Source organism: Hippocampus bargibanti, linkage group LG07, assembly GCF_051943395.1.
Source record: "Hippocampus bargibanti isolate YZ-2025 linkage group LG07, ASM5194339v1, whole genome shotgun sequence".
NCBI lineage: Eukaryota > Metazoa > Chordata > Actinopteri > Syngnathiformes > Syngnathidae > Hippocampus > Hippocampus bargibanti.
The window spans coordinates 23,087,903-23,110,199 of record NC_142740.1 but is presented as its reverse complement, the minus strand read 5'-3'; the positions used below and the strand labels follow the sequence as shown (position 1 = coordinate 23,110,199).

At 42.3% G+C, this 22,297-nt stretch overlaps 1 protein-coding gene across 2 annotated transcripts in view; it reads right to left on the bottom strand.

Annotated features, from left to right (window-relative positions):
- Positions 1-11,073, bottom strand: part of gipc3 (GIPC PDZ domain containing family, member 3) — a 16,934-nt gene extending 5,861 nt beyond the window's left edge. Inside the window, exon 1 of one of the 2 annotated variants that reach the window (XM_089000966.1) lies at positions 10,732-11,073. In XM_089000966.1, the coding sequence (XP_088857092.1) occupies positions 10,732-11,073 (342 nt within the window). The remainder of the gene's footprint in view (positions 1-10,731) is intronic. The other variant, XM_089000967.1, reaches the window with a different exon arrangement.
- Positions 11,074-22,297: the final 11,224 nt, after the last annotated feature.

Here is a 22,297-nt window from a genome sequence, read left to right as displayed (position 1 = left end):
CTATTACTGTGTGTAAATCTTCGGTATTGTGAGAGTCACTTTTGAAATCATAAAACATAAATTGGTTGAAAAAAATGTGGCCAAGTGATGTCGTCTTCTCCTCGAAAAAATCATTGGCACCGCCCTACCCACTCTCGAGGACTTGCACACTGCAAGAATCCAAACTCGGGCGCGGAAAATCCTACTGGACCCTCCGCACCCTGCCCACCACCTTTTCCAGCTACTCCTCACAGGCAGGCGCTACCGATCCATGCGCACCAAATCCAGCAGACATTTAAACAGCTTCTTCCCCCAAGCCATTAACTCTGAACTCTTTGAACTCTTTCAACGGTAGCCAAAATGGAACTGTATAGTGCCACTTAGCAGTTTTTTTTTAGACCATACTAGTGCAGCGTGTTCTACCGGAAACAAATTCCTTGTGTGTTCTACATACTTGGCAATAAAGATGATTCTGATTCTGAAAATAATAAACTACCGATAGAATGTCAATTTTAACCAATGTACATAATCTAATTCAATGAAATAAATTAAATAGACTAGAGTATAATAGTTAAAGACTGGCCTGCAGCAGCAGCATACTACTGTACTATTTACTGTATACTGTACTGTAATTTAACAAACTGTCCAACCGTGCTTTATGGATTTTGAACAGCAGGGGGAGACACATTCAAACACATATCCAAGAGGAGGCACTCAGGAAGAATCGGGTTTTTTTCTACATTCAGTACTGTACTGTATTTATAACTCTATAACCATAATCGTTTATGAATTGTTTTATTCATCCGTGTTACTCGACCTGTCACCTTTATTGTTCATAACATTTTTTGTCAAGTTTGTGAAGACACAAAATACAATTTCTCACAGTGAAATAACAACAATAAAAAAAAAAAACAAACATATTTTTGCTGTGAAGCAAAAATTTGATTTTAAAAGCCCCAGGAGAAAAAGAAGATAATATTCAGCTGTTATCGGACCTGGTGTGGTTCCGCCTAGATATTGTTCACATGCGATACTGACGCTTGACTACAGTTCAAGGTCTTTTTTTTTGTCATGTTCCTGTTCAGTTCACATAAGAGCAAGGTTGTGGAGCTTATTATCTCAAGTATCCTTGTTGCACATCTGACTGCTTTATCAAGGTTTTTACATGAAGTTGTAGTTTTTCTTATTTTTGTACAAACACAGTTTGTTTATTAATTTGTGCAATCTAGCATGCACATTAATGTGGAATGCAGATAATAAGTACTACTTGACAAATGTCAATGTTAATTTTATTTATTAATTTATTCATAAAGGCATTTGTTGAAGAAACAAGGATAGTTTTGCATCTTGTGTAACTCTCGCCAGTCACGTCATCATAATTATAGCTAGTGTGTTCCTGATAAGAACGTGAAGGTTAGCTGTTGTCCAGATGTCCTTCAAGTAGAAATGCAGATAGCAAAAGCCTTGTATCAGCCTCGATATCACGACAGCACACTTGGTGTTTTACTACATACAGTACACGCTAAGTGAAATGTAAAGTCTAACTCTTTTTAAATGAATATGTATATTTACAAAGAGAAAGCATTACTGTACAGTTATATAATTGCATTTTTAATATTTTTCTAAACAAACATTGTCTGAATGAATTGATACACAAACTTTGCCTTTCACTTTCTGTCTCGTTGCTCACTCAATCATATGTTTCAAACTTCTGTCGACAAATAACTCCATGAATGTGAAGGCAAACAGCACAGTGAACCCCAAAGTCAAGGGACATGGGGATTGAGCAGGAACTCAACACGCAAATTTCCACAATTAAATGTATGCTGCCCTATATTCATATATTCTTAATTTAAACCATGAAATAAAGTATAACTCCAAAGTAACATTCAAACACACTGAAATAACAATGGCAATGTTGAAAAACAGCCTCAAACAATACTTTACCTTAAATCAGAGGCCAAACTATATACCATATTTTCCGATGTATAAGGCGCACCCAATGAAGTAATATTGACCCACAACAGGTCTCCCTAATACTGTCAGCAGCCACCGACTCCATTTCCCCCGAAAGAAGAAGTCATGCGGAACACCAGCCTTTACTGTAGCGCCTTCCTTATAATATGCCTTATATTTGGAAACTTTTATGTATTTATATATTTGGAAAACTTTTTCTAATTCATTGAAGGTGCATTTTATACACCTTTGCGTCTTATATATGGAAAAGGTTTGACAATGGACCCTTCCTTTGGGGGATGGCTTATACCAGGGGTCGTGAACCTTTTTGACTAAGAGAGCCATAAAATTAAAATATTTAGAAATGTTTTTCAGTCAGAACCACGCACACATGTGATTTCAACAAAATGTCAGAATGTATTATTTAAAATAACTTTGTGATAATACTCACCATTAATATGATATTAAAAATCTCACAGAAGTATATTGATGTTAACGTTAGCATGGGGCTTGTCAAAGTGCCACTGATATTCAACTGTTTCATTCATGGTATTGTTTCATTGCAAATTTGAATCACAGCAGAACTTTTCTCTCCACAAAGGTGAATTCTTCCATCCATTCAACCTGAAGTGTACGATTTTTTAACTCGTCAGGCTTATTTAAAAGTTTACCTGTTTTGACATCCACGACCTTAGGTCCGTATCATCCAATTAAAATTGCGCTTTCCGCCAACTGCTGCCCGAACAGGAAATGAAGGAGCGAAAAAGCGAGAATACGCATTTAGTTTTATCGGCGAGCCAGATGCGATCATCAAAAGAGCCATATACGGCTCGCGAGCCATAGGTTCCCGACCCCTGACTTATACTATACTCCGGAGCGCCTTATACTATATATATATATATATATATATATATATATATATATATATATATATATATATATATATATATATATATATATATATATATATATATATATATATATATATATATATATATATATATATATATATATATATTAGGGTTAGGGTTAGGGTTAGGGTTAGGGTAGCTCCATTTCTGAGGCGGTATCCATAGCCTGTCTTGGCGATTATCTGGCTGAGGGGGTTCAGTCCTATGCAGGACAGCAGCGGGGAGAGTGCATCACCTTGGTATATGCCACATTTGATGGACACTTGCGTTAGTGGCTTGCCATTGGCTTCAAGTGTGGTTTTCCACATCCTCATCGAGTTTGCAACGAAGGCTCTCAGGGTCCTGTTGACCTTATACAACTCCAAGCATTCAGTGATCCATGTGTGTGGCATCGAGTCATATGCTTTCTTGTAATCAATCCAGGCTGTGCACAGGTTGGTATGTCGGGACCTGCAGTCTTGTGCGACTGGTCTGTCAACCAGCAGCTGATGTTTGGCACCTCTAGTATCTCTACGAATGCCTTTCTGTGCTTTGCTCATGTATTGATCCATGTGTCCACTTATCTTCGCCGCAATGATGCCTGACATGAGCTTCCATGTTGTGGAGAGACAGGTTATTGGCCAATAGTTGGAAGGAACTGCACCCTTTGAGGAATCCTTCATGATCAGGATTGTTCGCCCTTCGGTTAGCCATCCTGGGTGAGTCCCATCATTCAGCAACTGGTTCATTTGTGCTGCTAGGCGCTAGTGGAGAGCTGTGAGTTTCTTTAGCCAGTAGGTGTGGACCATGTCCGTGCCTGGTGCCGTCCAGTTTTTCATACCTGAGACTCTTTCTTGTATATCTGCCGCTGTGATGGTAACTGGGTTCTGTTCAGGGAGGTTGCTGTGCTCCTCTTTCAGAGTCACTAGCCATTGTGCACTGCTGTTATGTGCGACCTCCCTCTCCCATATGCCTTTCCAGTATCTTTCAGTTTCCAGCCTTGGAGGGTCTGCTCTGCTGTTAGAACCCTGCCACTGAGGGTACACTTTCGCAGGTTGTGTTGCGAACAGCCTATTTATTCTTCTGGCCTCATTCTCTTTCATGTACCTCTTTAGGCGACTGGACAAGGCCTGGAGCCTTTGTTTGGCAGTTTCGAGTGCTTCAGGTATGGTTATCTGCATGTACCTCTCGGGTATTGGCCTTTTTATTCATACCTCTCTGAGTCTCCGTCAATTGACTCACATCTTTCCGAGCCGCCTTGATCTTAGCCTCCAACCGTCTTTTCCATGGTGGGTAATGAATCTCGTGGCTCTCATGGTTGCTCTTGTAGCCAAGCATCTCTAGGATCACTGATGCTGAAGCGTATATCAGCTCATTGGTTTCCGTGATCGTTCCGGTCGAGATCGTTCTCAGTGCTGCATTCACAGTTTCCATGAGACTTTCAGGTGGTACTTCACATAGCCGTTGTAATCGGTTTCTTAGTTGCCCAGTTTTCATTCTTGCCATGATCTTATCTCTCAGGTCAGTTGCTGCCTCGCTCAGCATTTCATTCATTGGGGCTGGCTTCCCAATTTCATCATTCATTGGGGCTTGCCTCCCAATCTCTGGTTGAACCTCTTCCTCTGATGTGGCAGCCTGGGGCCCTTCACCTCGGAATTTGTGTTGCACCTCATCAATCTCAAGTTGTGATAGCAATTGCCGTTTGTGGATATTGGAACACTGAGCTACTAGTTGTTTCGTGGTCAACCGTGACTGTGGGTTTCGAAGTAACCATTCAGCCCCCATTCGCCGCATGTAACTCCTCTGACTAGGGTTGCTTGAGTAGTAGCATTCCAACAGAGCCATGTTATCGCATCTCGTCCATCTCCGCTTTGTTCCCGTAGCCCATTTTTCATTAAGGTGCTCTGGTTCCCCAGCACCCGACGCAGACCTTGTTTGGCCGGGCGACGTCTGAGCCTGCATGTCATTCCATTGATTGTCTCTCATCATTGTATGAGGTAGGCATTAGCGTGAAGGACCCACACTGGATAATGTTTTTGTGCTCATTTTCTCTGCCCCCAAGTGGGATTCGAACCCTCATTTCCCATATGCCAAACCGATGCCTTATCAACTGAGCTAAATATATATATATATATATATATATATATATATATATATATATATATATATATATATATATATATATATATAAATCCTCGTCTCACCCACCATGGGTGGTGTCTGTCCCCATTTCAGCTCGGGTTGAGGGTTCTGCGCAGTATCCGTGCTGTTCCCAGCACTGCGCTTTTCTGGACCGAGATATCCGATGTTGTTCCTGGGATCTGTTGCAACCACTCGTCGAGTTTGGGGGTCACTGCCCCAAGTGCTCCGACCACCACAGGCACGACTGTCACCTTTACCTTCCAGGCTCTCTCCAGCTCCTCTCTGAGCCCTTGGTATTTCTCGATTTTCTCATGTTCCTTCTTTCTGATGTTCCCATCACTCGACAACGGCTTTCCTTTCCCCTTTATCTATGACCACGATATCTGGTTGGTTGGCCATTACCATCTTGTCAGTCTGTATCTGGAAGTCCCACAGGATCTTTGCTCGGTCATTCTCCACCACCTTGGGAGGTGTTTCCCATTTTGACTTTGGGGTTTCCAGTCCATACTGCGCACAGATGTTTTGGTAGACTATGCCAGCCACCTGGTTATGGCGCTCCATGTAGGCTTTCCCTGCCAGCATCTTCCACCCTGCAGTTACGTGTTGGATTGTCTCAGGTGCCTCTTTGCACAACCTACACCTTGGGTCTTGTCTGGTGTGGTATATCCCTGCCTCTATGGCTCTGGTGTTCAGGGCCTGCTCTTGGGCAGCCAGGATGAGTGCCTCTGTGCTGTCCTTTAGGCCAGCCCTCTCTAGCCACTGATAGGACTTCTTGAGATCAGCCACTTCTGCTATGGTTCGGTGGTACATCCCGTGTAGGGGCTTTTCCTCCCATGATTGTCCCTCTTCCAGCACCTCATCCTCTGTTCCCCATTGACTGAGACATTCTCTGAGTACATCATCCGTTGGAGCCTTCTCTTTGATGTATTCATGGAGCTTGGATGTTTCATCCTGGACAGTGGCTCTCACACTCACTAGTCCCCGGCCTCCTTCCTTACGGCTTGTGTACAGTCTCAGGGTGCTGGACTTGGGATGGAACCCTCCGTGCATGGTGAGGAGTTTTCGGGTCTTAACATCCGTGGTCTGAATCTCTTCCTTTGGCCACCTTATTATTCCTGCAGGGTATCTGATCACTGGCAGGGCATAGCTGTTTATTGCCCGGGTCTTGTTGTTGCCATTGAGCTGGCTTCTGAGGACTTGCCTCACCCGCTGGAGGTATTTGGTCGTAGCCGCTTTCCTTGTTGCTAATTCGAGGTTGCCATTGGCCTGTGGTATACCGAGGTACTTGTAGCTGTTTTCAATGTCTGCTATTGTTCCTTCAGTGAGTGAGACCCCTTCAGTGTGGACTACCTTGCCCCTCTTAGTCACCATCCGACTACATTTCTCCAGCCCGAATGACATTCCAATATCACTGCTGTAGATCCTGGTTGTGTGGATCAGGGAGTCTATGTCCCTTTCGCTCTTAGCATACAGCTTGATGTCATCCATGTAGAGGAGGTGACTGATCGTAGCTCCATTTCTGAGGCGGTATCCATAGCCTGTCTTGGCGATTATCTGTCCTATGCAGAACAGCAGTGGGGAGAGTGCATCACCTTGGTATATGCCACATTTGATGGACACTTGCGTTAGTGGCTTGCCATTGGCTTCAAGTGTGGTTTTCCACATCCTCATCGAGTTTGCAACGAAGGCTCTCAGGGTCCTGTTGACCTTATACAACTCCAAGCATTCATTGATCCATGTGTGTGGCATCGAGTCATATGCTTTCTTGTAATCAATCCAGGCTGTGCACAGGTTGGTATGTCGGGACCTGCAGTCTTGAGCGACTGTTCTGTCAACCAGCAGCTGATGTTTGGCACCTCTAGTATCTCTACTAACGCCTTTCTGTGCTTTGCTCATGTATTGATCCATGTGTCCACTTATCTTAGCCGCAATGATGCCTGACATGAGCTTCCATGTTGTGGAGAGACAGGTTATTGGCCGATAGCCGTTGTAATCGGTGCCTTCGTTGCCCAGTTTTCATTCTTGCCATGATCTTATCTCTCGGGTCATTTGCTGCCTCGCTCAGCATTTCATTTATTGGGGCTGGCTTCCCAATCTCATTATTCATTGGGGCTTGCCTCCCAATCTCTGGTTGAACCTCTTCCTGTGATGTGGCAGCCTGGGGCCCTTCACCTCGGAATTTGTGTTGTACCTCATCAATCTCAAGTTGTGATAGCAATTGCCGTTTGTGGATATTGGAACACTGAGCTACTAGTTGTTTCGTGGTCAACCGTGACTGTGGGTTTCGAAGTAACCATTCAGCCCCCATTCTCCGCATGTAACCCCTCTGACTAGGGTTGCTTGAGTAGTAGCATTCCAACAGAGCCATGTTATCGCATTTCGTCCATCTCCGCTTTGTTCCAGTAGCCCATTTTTCATCAGGGTGCTCTGGTTCCCCAGCACCTGACGCAGACCTTGTTTGGCCGGGCGACGTCTGAGCCGGCATGTCATTCCATTGATTGTCTCTCATCATTGTATGAGGTAGGCATTAGCGTGAAGGACCCACACTGGATAATGTTTTTGTGCTCATTTTCTCTCTGCCCCAAGTGGGATTCGAACCCTCATTTCCCATATGCCAAACCGATGCCTTATCAACTGAGCTATCCAGCCGCTTATGGTAGTAGCATTAGATATATATATATATATATATATATATATATATATATATATATATATATATATATATATATATATATATATATATATATATATATATAAATCCTCGTCTCACCCACCATGGGTGGTGTCTGTCCCCATTTCAGCTCGGGTTGAGGGTTCTGCGCAGTATCCGTGCTGTTCCCAGCACTGCGCTTTTCTGGACCGAGATATCCGATGTTGTTCCTGGGATCTGTTGCAACCACTCGTCGAGTTTGGGGGTCACTGCCCCAAGTGCTCCGACCACCACAGGCACGACTGTCACCTTTACCTTCCAGGCTCTCTCCAGCTCCTCTCTGAGCCCTTGGTATTTCTCGATTTTCTCATGTTCCTTCTTTCTGATGTTCCCATCACTCGACAACGGCTTTCCTTTCCCCTTTATCTATGACCACGATATCTGGTTGGTTGGCCATTACCATCTTGTCAGTCTGTATCTGGAAGTCCCACAGGATCTTTGCTCGGTCATTCTCCACCACCTTGGGAGGTGTTTCCCATTTTGACTTTGGGGTTTCCAGTCCATACTGCGCACAGATGTTTTGGTAGACTATGCCAGCCACCTGGTTATGGCGCTCCATGTAGGCTTTCCCTGCCAGCATCTTCCACCCTGCAGTTACGTGTTGGATTGTCTCAGGTGCCTCTTTGCACAACCTACACCTTGGGTCTTGTCTGGTGTGGTATATCCCTGCCTCTATGGCTCTGGTGTTCAGGGCCTGCTCTTGGGCAGCCAGGATGAGTGCCTCTGTGCTGTCCTTTAGGCCAGCCCTCTCTAGCCACTGATAGGACTTCTTGAGATCAGCCACTTCTGCTATGGTTCGGTGGTACATCCCGTGTAGGGGCTTTTCCTCCCATGATTGTCCCTCTTCCAGCACCTCATCCTCTGTTCCCCATTGACTGAGACATTCTCTGAGTACATCATCCGTTGGAGCCTTCTCTTTGATGTATTCATGGAGCTTGGATGTTTCATCCTGGACAGTGGCTCTCACACTCACTAGTCCCCGGCCTCCTTCCTTACGGCTTGTGTACAGTCTCAGGGTGCTGGACTTGGGATGGAAGCCTCCGTGCATGGTGAGGAGTTTTCGGGTCTTAACATCCGTGGTCTGAATCTCTTCCTTTGGCCACCTTATTATTCCTGCAGGGTATCTGATCACTGGCAGGGCATAGCTGTTTATTGCCCGGGTCTTGTTGTTGCCATTGAGCTGGCTTCTGAGGACTTGCCTCACCCGCTGGAGGTATTTGGTCGTAGCCGCTTTCCTTGTTGCTAATTCGAGGTTGCCATTGGCCTGTGGTATACCGAGGTACTTGTAGCTGTTTTCAATGTCTGCTATTGTTCCTTCAGTGAGTGAGACCCCTTCAGTGTGGACTACCTTGCCCCTCTTAGTCACCATCCGACTACATTTCTCCAGCCCGAATGACATTCCAATATCACTGCTGTAGATCCTGGTTGTGTGGATCAGGGAGTCTATGTCCCTTTCGCTCTTAGCATACAGCTTGATGTTATCCATGTAGAGGAGGTGACTGATCGTAGCTCCATTTCTGAGGCGGTATCCATAGCCTGTCTTGGCGATTATCTGTCGTATGCAGAACAGCAGTGGGGAGAGTGCATCACCTTGGTATATGCCACATTTGATGGACACTTGCGTTAGTGGCTTGCCATTGGCTTCAAGTGTGGTTTTCCACATCCTCATCGAGTTTGCAACGAAGGCTCTCAGGGTCCTGTTGACCTTATACAACTCCAAGCATTCATTGATCCATGTGTGTGGCATCGAGTCATATGCTTTCTTGTAATCAATCCAGGCTGTGCACAGGTTGGTATGTCGGGACCTGCAGTCTTGAGCGACTGTTCTGTCAACCAGCAGCTGATGTTTGGCACCTCTAGTATCTCTACTAACGCCTTTCTGTGCTTTGCTCATGTATTGATCCATGTGTCCACTTATCTTAGCCGCAATGATGCCTGACATGAGCTTCCATGTTGTGGAGAGACAGGTTATTGGCCGATAGCCGTTGTAATCGGTGCCTTCGTTGCCCAGTTTTCATTCTTGCCATGATCTTATCTCTCGGGTCATTTGCTGCCTCGCTCAGCATTTCATTTATTGGGGCTGGCTTCCCAATCTCATTATTCATTGGGGCTTGCCTCCCAATCTCTGGTTGAACCTCTTCCTGTGATGTGGCAGCCTGGGGCCCTTCACCTCGGAATTTGTGTTGTACCTCATCAATCTCAAGTTGTGATAGCAATTGCCGTTTGTGGATATTGGAACACTGAGCTACTAGTTGTTTCGTGGTCAACCGTGACTGTGGGTTTCGAAGTAACCATTCAGCCCCCATTCTCCGCATGTAACCCCTCTGACTAGGGTTGCTTGAGTAGTAGCATTCCAACAGAGCCATGTTATCGCATTTCGTCCATCTCCGCTTTGTTCCAGTAGCCCATTTTTCATCAGGGTGCTCTGGTTCCCCAGCACCTGACGCAGACCTTGTTTGGCCGGGCGACGTCTGAGCCGGCATGTCATTCCATTTATTGTCTCTCATCATTGTATGAGGTAGGCATTAGCGAGAAGGGTCTTGCCCAAGGACCCACACTGGATGATGTCATTGTGCTCATTTCTGCTCATTTTCTCTGCCACAAGTGGGATTCGAACTCTCGTCTCCCATATGCCAAACCGATGCCTTATCAACTGAGCTATCCAGCCGCTTATGGTAGTAGCATTCCAACAGATATATATATATATATATATATATATATATATATATATATATATATATATATATATATATATATATATATATATATATATATATATATATATATATATATATATATATATATATATATATATATATATATATATATATATATATATATATATATATATATATACAGTTCATCCAAAAGATGTGGCCAATGACTAAATTGTGCTGTCATACTGATCAACACTGACTCACTTAAAGAGTATTTTAAGAGAACTTCCCACCAAACAAAAAATAATAATAATAATAATATCATAATACAAATTCCGAAAGGCGATATCAAATTGGATTAAGTAGCACCATAAATTTCGTGAAACATATTTTGTACCTCAGAGGAAGAGATGTTGAAAACGTCAGCAATTTTGGCATACAGCTCCTTGACATTGGTGAATCCATGGATTCGGCCTGTGGGACTTCCATGAGCCAACTGCGTGTGGAAAACAAGCCTCGGCCGCGGGTATTCCGGCGGCCCAGTTGGTGGTGGCGAAGGAGGAGCAAGCGGAGGCGCTGTGGGCTCCATATGCCCCGGACTGTGGCTTTGGGTCTTGTGTCCCTCCATGGTCTCTGCCCCAGTGGCCTTGGAGTCCTGCGGGCTCATGGCGTCCCTGCTCTGCATCTGTTCACGTGCCTTCCTCCTCTGCAAAAAATGCGGGTGCAAAGGTTCTTGCATAAAAAGACAAACGTTGACTTCCCCCTTTTAGCGAACAACCATCCAACCATCCTCAACTTTGGGCAGAACTGCACTAATGAATTAATTAGTCATGAAAAAGCACGGTAACACTAGCTTCCATACAGAAACCGAACACCCCTTCACAAGACAACTGTATGTACTGTATTACAGTTGAGCCTTTGATAGCTTACAAAGAGAATAGAATCCAATTCGATTCAAGTTTGATTCTAAAATATACAAAATGTCAAAACAGCCTGTCTGCAAGGACTGCAAATTGAATATGTATTTTGTATGAAAGATGCAACGAGAGACCAATCTAGAAGCACTTGTCCCAGAACGAGCGGTAAACTGATATCTTTGGTTCGGGAGTACATGTGCCTGCCTTCTCTGCAGGCCTCACTGACTGATGAGCTGGGGTGAATCTTTGGTGATGCAATGACCTTTTTGCCTGTGCAAACAAGCAATTGAACAGATGCACATTTCACCCTGGTGAAGCATATAATAATTATACAGTGGACCAATCCAAAATATAACCACAATCATAACAATTATTATTGTTATACTGTACGTGTAATATTATTCGGTCTCTAGCTTCATGATCGGTTTAAATCTAATGAGGCGTGCCTGCGTATTTGAAATGCCGAGATCAACGCACTGTGGGAGTGAACACTTCAGCCATGTCCAAGCGGCTCCTCTCATTTCCTTTAAATTAGGCACACAAATCGTGTACTAGTCACAGTCTGATGGATTCCGCTCCCGAGGAGAATACAAATATTTGTATAGTGAAGTTGGAACTAACAGACTACTCCTCCCCTCGATCCTTCATATACTTGCACCACCTCATAGCTGTGGTGGCTATACGACTACTACTACTACTACTACTACTACTACTACTACTACTACTACGACAACTATTACTACAACTACTACTACTACTACTACTGTTAAGGGCAATTCACTATTTATATTTCCTTAGACATTGTGTCTACTACTACGACAACTATTACTACGACTACTACTACTACTACTGTTAAGGGCAATTCACTATTTATATTTCCTTAGACATTGTTTTATTTTCTCTGACTTCCTGTCATCATTTGGATGCAAAAGTGCCATTATATTTTTACCTGTGCTGTTCATACGGACACATTTATCCCTTCTGCAAAATGTATTAAGTAAAGATAACATTGCCCTAAGGGATTGGTTGAGGTTTTTTTACGCATTTGGCTTTGTTATTTAGTTTTTTTTTTGTTTCCTTTTTTTTCCTTTACTTTTCCTTTCATAACTTTGCTGCTGTGTTACTTCCGGGTGGAGTGAACGCTGGCGCGAATGGCTGCCGCTGCTCACCCAAAACAAAAAAATACTGCGACTGTAAAGTGTCCTTGAGAGTTTTGAAAGGCGCTTAGAAATTAAATGTACGTATTATTATTATTATTATTATCATGTCACATTCTGTCTGTCTTTACATGGCGTCACATCCTGTCCGTCTTTATAAAAGCTCTAAGCTATACCTTTATAAAAGCTCTACCTCCTCTGCCTGCCCCTCGGGGTCAGGCAGTTACATTTTGTGGCATCCCAAAGATTAAATAATCTTTTATTATTACTTTTGATTTATTATTACTTTTGATCTATTATTACTTTTGATTTATTATTACTTTTGATTCTGCTTCATTAATACTTTAATACTATTATTAAATACTACTATATAATTAATACTACTACTACTACTACTACTACTACTACTAATAATAATAATAATAATAATAATAATAATAATAATAATAATAATAATAATAATAATAATAATAATAAATTAAATTAAATAATTTGTACAATGATCAAAAGGGTTTGATGCCCACTGTTCATGTACAGGTATTTATCCAAGCTCTGAATCTTCTCCCCTGTGCACCAATGAAATTCATACAAATTGACCTCATGACTGAATGATTATTTTCAATGTATGAGGACAATTGTTGATCCCCGTGAGAAGTTTCTTCAAATGTTAGGGTTCCAATTTAGGTGTGGACAAAGCAAGTTATAGAAACTGCCATTTAGTTGCATTTACCTGTGGCAAAAAAATGTTGAGTATTTATGTAATCGGAATTGTAATGCCTTCATTATTAGCTGTGTAAACTCTGTTTCTATTATTTGTGCTTCTATATTTTAAGGTGCATCAGGTATAAACATCAAAACAGAGACAGTACAGCAGCAGTAGTAATGTTGAAAAAAATTACATTGGGATTTTAAAATTGCACATTGACTTTAAAATCAGTGTCAGACTTTTTTTTCCAATTCGGCAAAGTGCATCTTTGAGTGTGCTAAGTACTTGTACTTTAGAAAAAAAAACTGGTTTTAAACTTGCTTGTGATTTTGCCAACCCATATTATTTTGGGCCACATCTCAAACACTTGAGATCTCACTTAAAATATCACTGGATTATTTTTTTTAATTGCAAAACCAGTTGGAATTGAAGCGGATTTACATGGGGCAGGAGATATGAGACAATCTCTTTTCCTCAATGAATGCTACAGCTTTGTGTTTGCTTTCAAAACTTCATTTGTAGCAGACGTGTGCATTTCACCATGATGTCCCTGAAAAAAGACGCTTTGATCATCTCCTCTTTCATTCACAACTTTCATCACTTTGCTGCTGTGAAATGTAAATGTCTCCAGTGTGAGACTAATGGCTAATGTAATCCAATCTAAAACAATGATTTGTCTTCAGCACAAAATGAAGGATGTGGAATTCATTATCAGATTGGTCTGTTACTGTAGACATAATGTACAGTCATGGACCAGATTCAAAATCACCTGATATCAGAGACGAACAAAAAAATACAACTAGGAACGCTATCAGTATGTACAGCTCCCAAATCCAGTGTAGACTATTAATAATCACAAATTGCACACATAATCTACATAATTTAATATTGTTGTTTTCACCCTTTAAGATAAGATGAGACAAGAAGACCTTCATTCGTTTCACAATGGCGAAATTTACATCTACAAAATTTATGAAAGAGAGACAGTCCAAGACAAAAAGTACATGAATAAATATACAATTTAAGCATATCAGAATCAGAATCAGAATCAGAATCATCTTTATTGCCAAGTATGTAGAACACACAAGGAATTTGTTTCCGGTAGAACACGCTGCACTAGTATCGTTGTCAAAAAAACTGCTAAGTGGCACTATACAGTTCCATTTTGGCTACTGTTGAAAGAGTTCAAAGAGTTAATGGCTTGGGGGAAGAAGCTGTTTAAATGTCTGCTGGATTTGGTGCGCATGGATCGGTAGCGCCTGCCTGAGGGGAGTAGCTGGAAAAGGTGGTGGGCCGGGTGCGGAGGGTCCAGTAGGATTTTCCGCGCCCTAGTTTGGATTCTTGCAGTGTGCAAGTCCTCGAGAGTGGGTAGGGCGGTGCCAATGATTTTTTCCGCCGTCCTAACTGTCCGTTGAAGTCGGATTTTGTCCATTTTTGTGGCGGCCCCGAACCAAACGGTGATGGAAGAACACAGGATGGATTCGATGACAGCCGTGTAGAAATGTTGCAGCACCTCCTGTGGCAGGCCATGCTTCTTTAGCAGCCTCAGGAAGTACATTCTCTGTTGGGCCTTTTTCAGGATAGAGTTGGTGTTGACCTTCCACTTCATGTCCTGGGAGACTGTGGTGCTCGTGGTTCGTGTTGTGGATGATATATTTCCCAGTCTGACCTGTTGTGTCCGTCCTGTCAGGAAGCTGAGGGTCCACTGGCAGATCGTGGGGGACACACCAAGCTGGAGAAGTTTGGGGATGAGGAGTTCTGGGATGATGGTATTAAACGCAGAGCTGTAGTCCACAAACAGGATCCTTGCGTAGGTTCCTGTGTTGTCAAGGTGGTCGAGGATGTGATGCAGTCCAATGTTGACTGCATCCTCCACAGACCTGTTTGCCCGGTAGGCAAACTGAAGAGGATCTAGCAGAGGTCTGGTGATGTTCTTTAGGTGGTTCAGCACGAGGCGTTCAAAGGACTTCATGACCACAGACGTCAGAGCGACAGGTCTATAGTCGTTCAATCCCGAGGGTGCTGGTTTCTTTGGAACTGGGACGATAGTAGACTGTTTGAAGCAGGATGGGACTTCACACTGCTCCAGGGATCTGTTGAAGATTTGTGTGAAGACCGGAGCCAGATGGTCAGCGCAGACTCTCAGGCAGGAGGGGGACACTCTGTCAGGTCCTGCAGCTTTCTTGATCTTTTGCTGCTTGAAGAGCCGTCTAACGTCCAGTTCGTGGACGTTTCACGGTAATGGTGGGCAGACCGGGGAAATGGTGGTGTCCTTTTCAAATCGGCAAAAGTATGTATTTAACTCATCAGCCATACCATTGTTGTACACTGCTTGGGGGGAAGGTAAACGATAATTTGTTATTGCTTTCAGGCCATTCCACACCGATGCAGAGTCGTTAGCGGAGAACTGTTTGTTAAGCCTCTCCGCATAACTTTTCTTTGCGATGTTAATTTCCTTCGTCAGCCTGTTTCGGGCGAGTTTGTAAACTGCTCGATCGCCGCTTTTAAATGCGGATTCTTTCTCTTTCCTAAGTTGCCTGAGTTTGGGAGTGAACCATGGCTTGTTGTTGTTGAATGAGCGGAAGGACTTTGTTGGTACACACATGTCCTCACAGAAACTGATGTATGATGTTACAGTGTCTGTGTATTCATCCAATGTGCCCGTTGAAGTTTCAAAGACGCTCCAATCAGTGCAGTCTAAGCATTCTTGTAGCGATAACTTTGCTTCATCTGTCCATGTTTTAAGCATAGCATATTAAAAATTGGCGAGTAGAGCTAAATCTATAGGTTTTCAGGATCGTCTATTCAGACACTTTATCAGGCATTAAATTGTATACTGCTACTAGATCATTTCATGTTTTGACTAAATATTTTTTAATCAAGAGATTGTCTGAGCGGGACGACCCTATTTTCACTCTAAAACTATTTTCCTGTATTCTGTAATCAGGTAAATTATTTTAGCTTGCATTTTCAATTGGATCAATTTGTTCAGCCCGAATAGGTGACCACCTAAATCACTGTTTAAAATAAACCCTCATGTTCATTCTAGAGTGGTCGACTTGTCACTTCAATATGACCTTAATTCAGTGATTAACTTAACTTCACAGACAAACTAGAAATCTAATTATTCTTCTGGACAGGGGTGAAATAAAACACACATTGAACGTTACCTAGGTCTAAGTATAAACAAAAGTGCACATTCGCTGCTTATTGTATAATTCCATTTATATTGCTTTATTTTCTTAGCAATGAAATACAGTAATAGAAGTTGTTTAAAAATAATATTACCGTATTTTCACGACCATAAGGCGCATATAAACGTCTCAGATTTTTTTCAAAATGTGCGGTGCGCCCTATAGTGCGGACGTATTAGAGACCACCATGAGGAGGACACGGTAAAGAAAACGAGGGGTGTGTGTGGGCGTGGTTTGTGTATAAACGAACAGGTATGTGCTTTATGTAGAACATTGCTGTTTTAACAACCCTGAAAATGGCAAAGAGACATGGTTATGAAGCTCAGTTTAAACTGAAGGCTACGCCGAGGAACATGGGAATCGAGCCGCCGTGACATAATACGCGGACATAAGGCAAGGTCCGCAGTTGGAGGAACGGCCGGCGAATTATTCTGAAAAGCTAGCGAAAAGCCTTCGTTTCCTGTTGTGCTTACCTGCCATGCCAACGTAGAGAAATTACTGCCGATTGTGATTTTTTTAAAAGAAAGACTTTGCCTAAAGAGACATTTCCAGCAGGTGTCATTATCAAGGCAAACGAAAAGGGCTGGATGTTACGCCACAGTTTGACAATGGATTGTGGATGAATCAGAATCAGAATACCTTTATTCGTCCCGCAATGGGGAAATTTGCAGTCCACAGCAGCAATTGAAGAGGGATGGGGTTGGGGTGGGAGTGAAAGGATAGAAAACAAGATATTCTAAGCATAACAAAATAAAAATGTCAACTGTATACTGTGCAAATGTAGATGTGCAAAAACCGTTCTATAAACAAGACTGTACATAGTGCAGAATCAAGAAATGCATTTAGATATATTGCAACAACCCATATTTACAAGTGTCCATTTTTTTTTGTTTTTTTTTTCACATGTGATCATTGGGAATTGTGAAGCCTGACAGCAGTCGGTAGGAACGAGCGGCGGTACCTCTCCTTCTTGCAGTGCAGGTGTAATAGTCTCTGGCTAAAGGAGCTACCCAGAGCTGTCAGGATGGGCAGGAGGGGGTGGGAGGGGCTGTCCGTCATAGCTTTTAGTTTAGCTAGCGTCCGTCTGTTGCCCACCTCCTCTAGAGAGTCCAGCGAGCAGCCCACGACAGAAGTCTCGTTATATCGATATTCAAGGGAGTCCGAAAAAATATCGATATAACCGGGACTATCGATATATCCGACCCTGTTTGCATGTAATTTTCTCCGTGCGTGCATAGAAATAGTATCGATATAACCGGGACTATCGATATATCCGATATCGATATAACGAGACTTTACTGTATATCCCAACTGTCTTCGAGTAGTAGGGGGGAATACACATATTTTTGTGATTTTGGAGGGAACCCGAGGAAAACCCACACAGGCACATGGAAGACATCCAAACTCCACCCAGGGAGGCTGGAGCCAGAATCAAAATTTTCCATCCGCCTCTCCCCACTCTGAGGTGCTAAACAGTCGACTATTGTGAATATTAGGTTCCAATTACTTCGATTTGAATACAAAAAGTTGTACTGACAAATAAGAAGCTCATCTGACGCATCTGTATTTAATCCTGAATACCAGAAGCAGCTGTGCTGTCTTGAAGGAATGCAGTTATGTTGAACTTTGGCTTAACAAAATTAGCAAAGTGACTCCTCAGACAAAAGAAACTGCTCAAGGGAGAGTTGGAAATCACGTGTTAAAGATGAGCGGAATTTGCGCTGTTTCTTCACGTGTGATGTAACCAAGCATGGTGCATCGTGCATGCCAGGCACCAGTATTGCATCTTTGTTGATGTATTTACTCTTGATGTTGATATATTTACTCTTTTAGACTGCCAAATGAGAATGAGGTCAAAGGTGAAAGAGTGATTAATTCATCTTTGAAATGACGTGACACCCTTCTTTCTGTTTTTTGTTTTCTTTAAAGAAAAATCTCATTTCTTTAGCTCCAGCTTCCTACATCAACGAACAAATTAAAAAAGAAAGAGACAGAATTAAAAAAGTCAAACAAATGAAAAAAATATGCATGTTATGATGGAAGAATGCATTTTCAACGAAGAGCTGTAGCCCCTCCCCTTTTAGTTAATATGAAATAAAATGGTTTTCATGTTATTAAAATGTTCCATTTCTTCAGAATAGGGTGTTTTTGCTTTTTTTCTATTCTACATTAATTTGTAACCATGTTGGTTAGAAAAACGTAAGTCTAACTTATTTTTGGACTGGAATGTTCAACTGCTTTGCCATTAATTTATCTTGATTTCTGAACATTTCGGGTGACAAACGGTGTCACAGAACCAATTAGCTTCGTCACTCGATGGTCCGTAACATGTGCAAGAGACGCAAAATATAAACCAAGGAATTTCCACCCAAAACCTATGCAAACAACATGTTTACGTTTTAAGGATTTCACATAAATCAATTGAATCGGTAAATTGTCTTTATTTAAAACAAACACATAAGAACATCGATAATAATAATAATCATACAAAAATGTTAGAGCAATATTATGTTAATTTAATTTCATCATCTTGTTTCTCAAATATGGATTAGTGCGTCACTGAACACAGTCACTGAGCTCTTTCCACATTTGTTTTGACACCCGCGATTGCATCACTTTACCTTCCCTGTGACATATTGTTTCCTCATTTGTATGTGCTATCCTTACAAGTTACGAGTGTGCACAGTAAAACGAAAATCATGGTCGAGAATGAAAACGTTTGCACCAACATATCCCAGGTATTTGGCATGCAAAGAGCATGGAGTGAGAAATATATTTATTTGCATAAATGTGTACACTGGTCATGTAGTACTGTACACTGTTGCCTTCTATGTTTTTGGCACAGGTTAGAAGTACCTCCAGCCACTACCTGTCCAAAACATAATCATCCAAGTCTTTCCCTATGGCGACTCATCGTGTGAAAAGCATAAAGTTGCAGAACTTAGTTATGTTTGTTTTGCACAATAAACATGTTGACAATTCCTGCATTTTACTGTGCCATAACTTTTATTACATGAAACATCACCCAAGTCACTGAGTGGTGCACTCGCCTGACTTACGTACAGGCAATGTGGGTTCGGTTCTCACCCAGAGACCCCGTGGATGGAGGTGTGGATGGTTGTCTGTCCCTACATGTGCCCTGTGAGTGACTGACGACCACTTCTGGGGATAGTCTGCCTACTGCATGCCTGAAGTCCGCTGGGATAGGCAGAAGCATCTCCCCGAGACCTTGTACAAGATATTCAGTGTTATAATGAATAAGTGTGTATAATGGATGGATAGTAAAACATTACACATTTGTATTGGATTTGCCTTTATTAGTCTCGCAATGGAGAAATTTACATTTCACAGCAGCAAAGTGATGAAAGGAATGAAAATAGAAAAAAGAAATGCATGAGCTGCTGGAAAGGCAGCCACTCTCGCGGCGCCGTCTTGAAGTCAAAAGAACAACAACAACAAAACTAAATAACTAATAATATGACAACACAAAAACAACATGACAAAACAAAGACACAGAGAGTCATTCATTCTTCAGGACTTGCTGTACCCTCTTTGTGATGACATGAAGCAGTTCTAGATGAAAGAGGAGAGGATCAAAGCGTCTTTCCACCAGTGGATCAGGGACATCATGGTGGAACGTGCACGTCGACTACAAGCTAAATGTTGAAAGCAAACACGCAGCTGTAGCATCCATTGACGAAAAGAGATTGTCTCACATCTCCTGTCCCACATAAATCCGCTTCAATTCCAAGCCGCAACAGTTCCACATATGCATCGGCGCTCTGCGCTGACGCTCCTTTCTCCTTATTGCGGGCTCCTCAAGCCATGCATCCATCCAGCCGCAGACTGTCCAACAGCACCGACCTTTCCGCTGAACAAAGCGGGGCTGTGAAGATGCTGCCCATTACAGGCGCAAAAAAAGCACAATGGCCCCTTTGGTGTCCAGCGATGGCAGTCGAATGGCACCGACATCCCTTCCATTCAAAAACAGTACTGGCATATTCATGCTGCCGAAAAGGCCCAACCGCTAGGCACAGTCTCCTCCTTGATGAATGTCATGGTCAAAAATGCTGAACAACAATCTGTATCCATTCCACATGATGCACAACAACACAAAGTGACAAGAGAAAACACAAAACCAGACAAAAACAACAAAAAAAAGCAAGGCTCATGAGAGCACTTGCTGACGGCTGCCTACTCGGGCGCCATCTTGGACTTCTTATTTGCATATATTTACAAGTTTTCCATTCATCAATTTTCATGTCCGGCAATCTCGACATGGATTACAGGGTGTTCTGGAGTTTATCCCAGCAGTCTTCGGGAATAAGGCAAGGGACCCCCTGAACAGGTTGCCAGCCAATTTGCAGGGCACACAGAAACAATCGTCTGCGCTCAGACTAACACAGAGGGAAACATGTTAGAGTTCAATCAGCCTGTCATGCATTTTTTGGGGAATGTGGGAAGAAATCAAAGACGACTGGGAAGAAACCTACGCAAGCCGGGATAGAACATGCAAACGCCACATAGAAAGGATCGACCTGAATCGAACACTGCACCTTTGCATGATGAGGCTGATGCGCTAACCAAAGAGCTACCCTTATATTTATCACATAAATAAAACAATCTATGTAATATGATATAATTTCATCATTACTAAGAACATATTCGCTCCAAAATATAAGCTTAGTACTTTGAGATGGGTTCCGTGTTTTTTTTTTTTTTTGTCTTTTCCCACCAACATTGTAGGTGGAGTGCAATTATCTCTGCTTAGTCATCCAGTGAAACTTGAATAAATGTTAAGCTTCTGTGTCAATGGGCCACTACAAACGCAGTGTCCTTGGTAATTTTGGTGTGAAAGGTATCTAAGGTGTTCTAGTGTTAAGGTCAGCCAGAAATGTAAAATCTTGATCAAGGATTTACTCTATCAGTGAACTCAGCCAAAGGTTTATTAAAGTTCAACCCCAAAACAGGTCACATAACACTACAATAGTGCATCAGCTTCAACTGTATATTGTTTATTTTCCGCATTTTTGCAACACAATACATTTGGGTTATCATAAAAATACATTTTAATAGGAAAAAGTTGTAGATACATTGGGACACAAAGAAATCACATAGTCTCCATGCAAAATTGAACCGTCAAAAAAATGAAAAAAAATCCCACAACAAAACAATAAAAACTAGATGTATCAAAATATTGGTCTTGTGAATTTGTATTGTACAATGGTAGATTTTTTCATTTATCAAAGAAAGTGAGTTTGTGATAGCTGTCTGTGTTAAGTGCTCTGCTCCAGCTTCAGCTGTTGTTAAAGTACTATATAAATCAATATGTTCTGTATTGTATTGTATTGTATTGTATTGTATTGTATTGTATTGTATTGTATTGTATGGTATGGTATGGCATGGCATGGCATGGCATGGCATGGCATTCACACTGATTTGATTCACACTGCTTTGCCTGGTATTCAAGTGGTTCGCATGTCAAATTCAGAATGCAAAGGTATTGGGTTTAATTCTAGCTCCGGCCTCCCTGTATGGATTTTGCATGGTCTCCCCGGCCCCATATTCTAAAAACATTCAGGTGGGCTGATTGAACACTCCAAATTGTCCCTCTCTGTGTGCCCTGCGATTTTTTCATTCTGCATATGGAATAAATGCACTTTGGATGAATAGTTAGGCCGCTTAGGGTGACTCTCGCCGATCGCTCGAAGACAGCTAGGATAGGTTCCAACACCCCTCCTCGACCTTAGTGAGGATAAAGCGGTAAGAAGAATGAATGAATGAATGAATGAATGAATGAATGAATGAATGAATGAATGAAGCTTCATGTTTGCTCTCAACACCTATCTTGTAGCAGATGTGCCCATTTTGATTTAAAAACTGACTGTGTCTTTTGTGTTGTCGTATTATTTGTTATTTTGTTTTTGTTGTGGTTTTGACTTCAAGATGCGCCTCGGGACTGGCTGCCTTTACAGCAGCTCCTAGATTT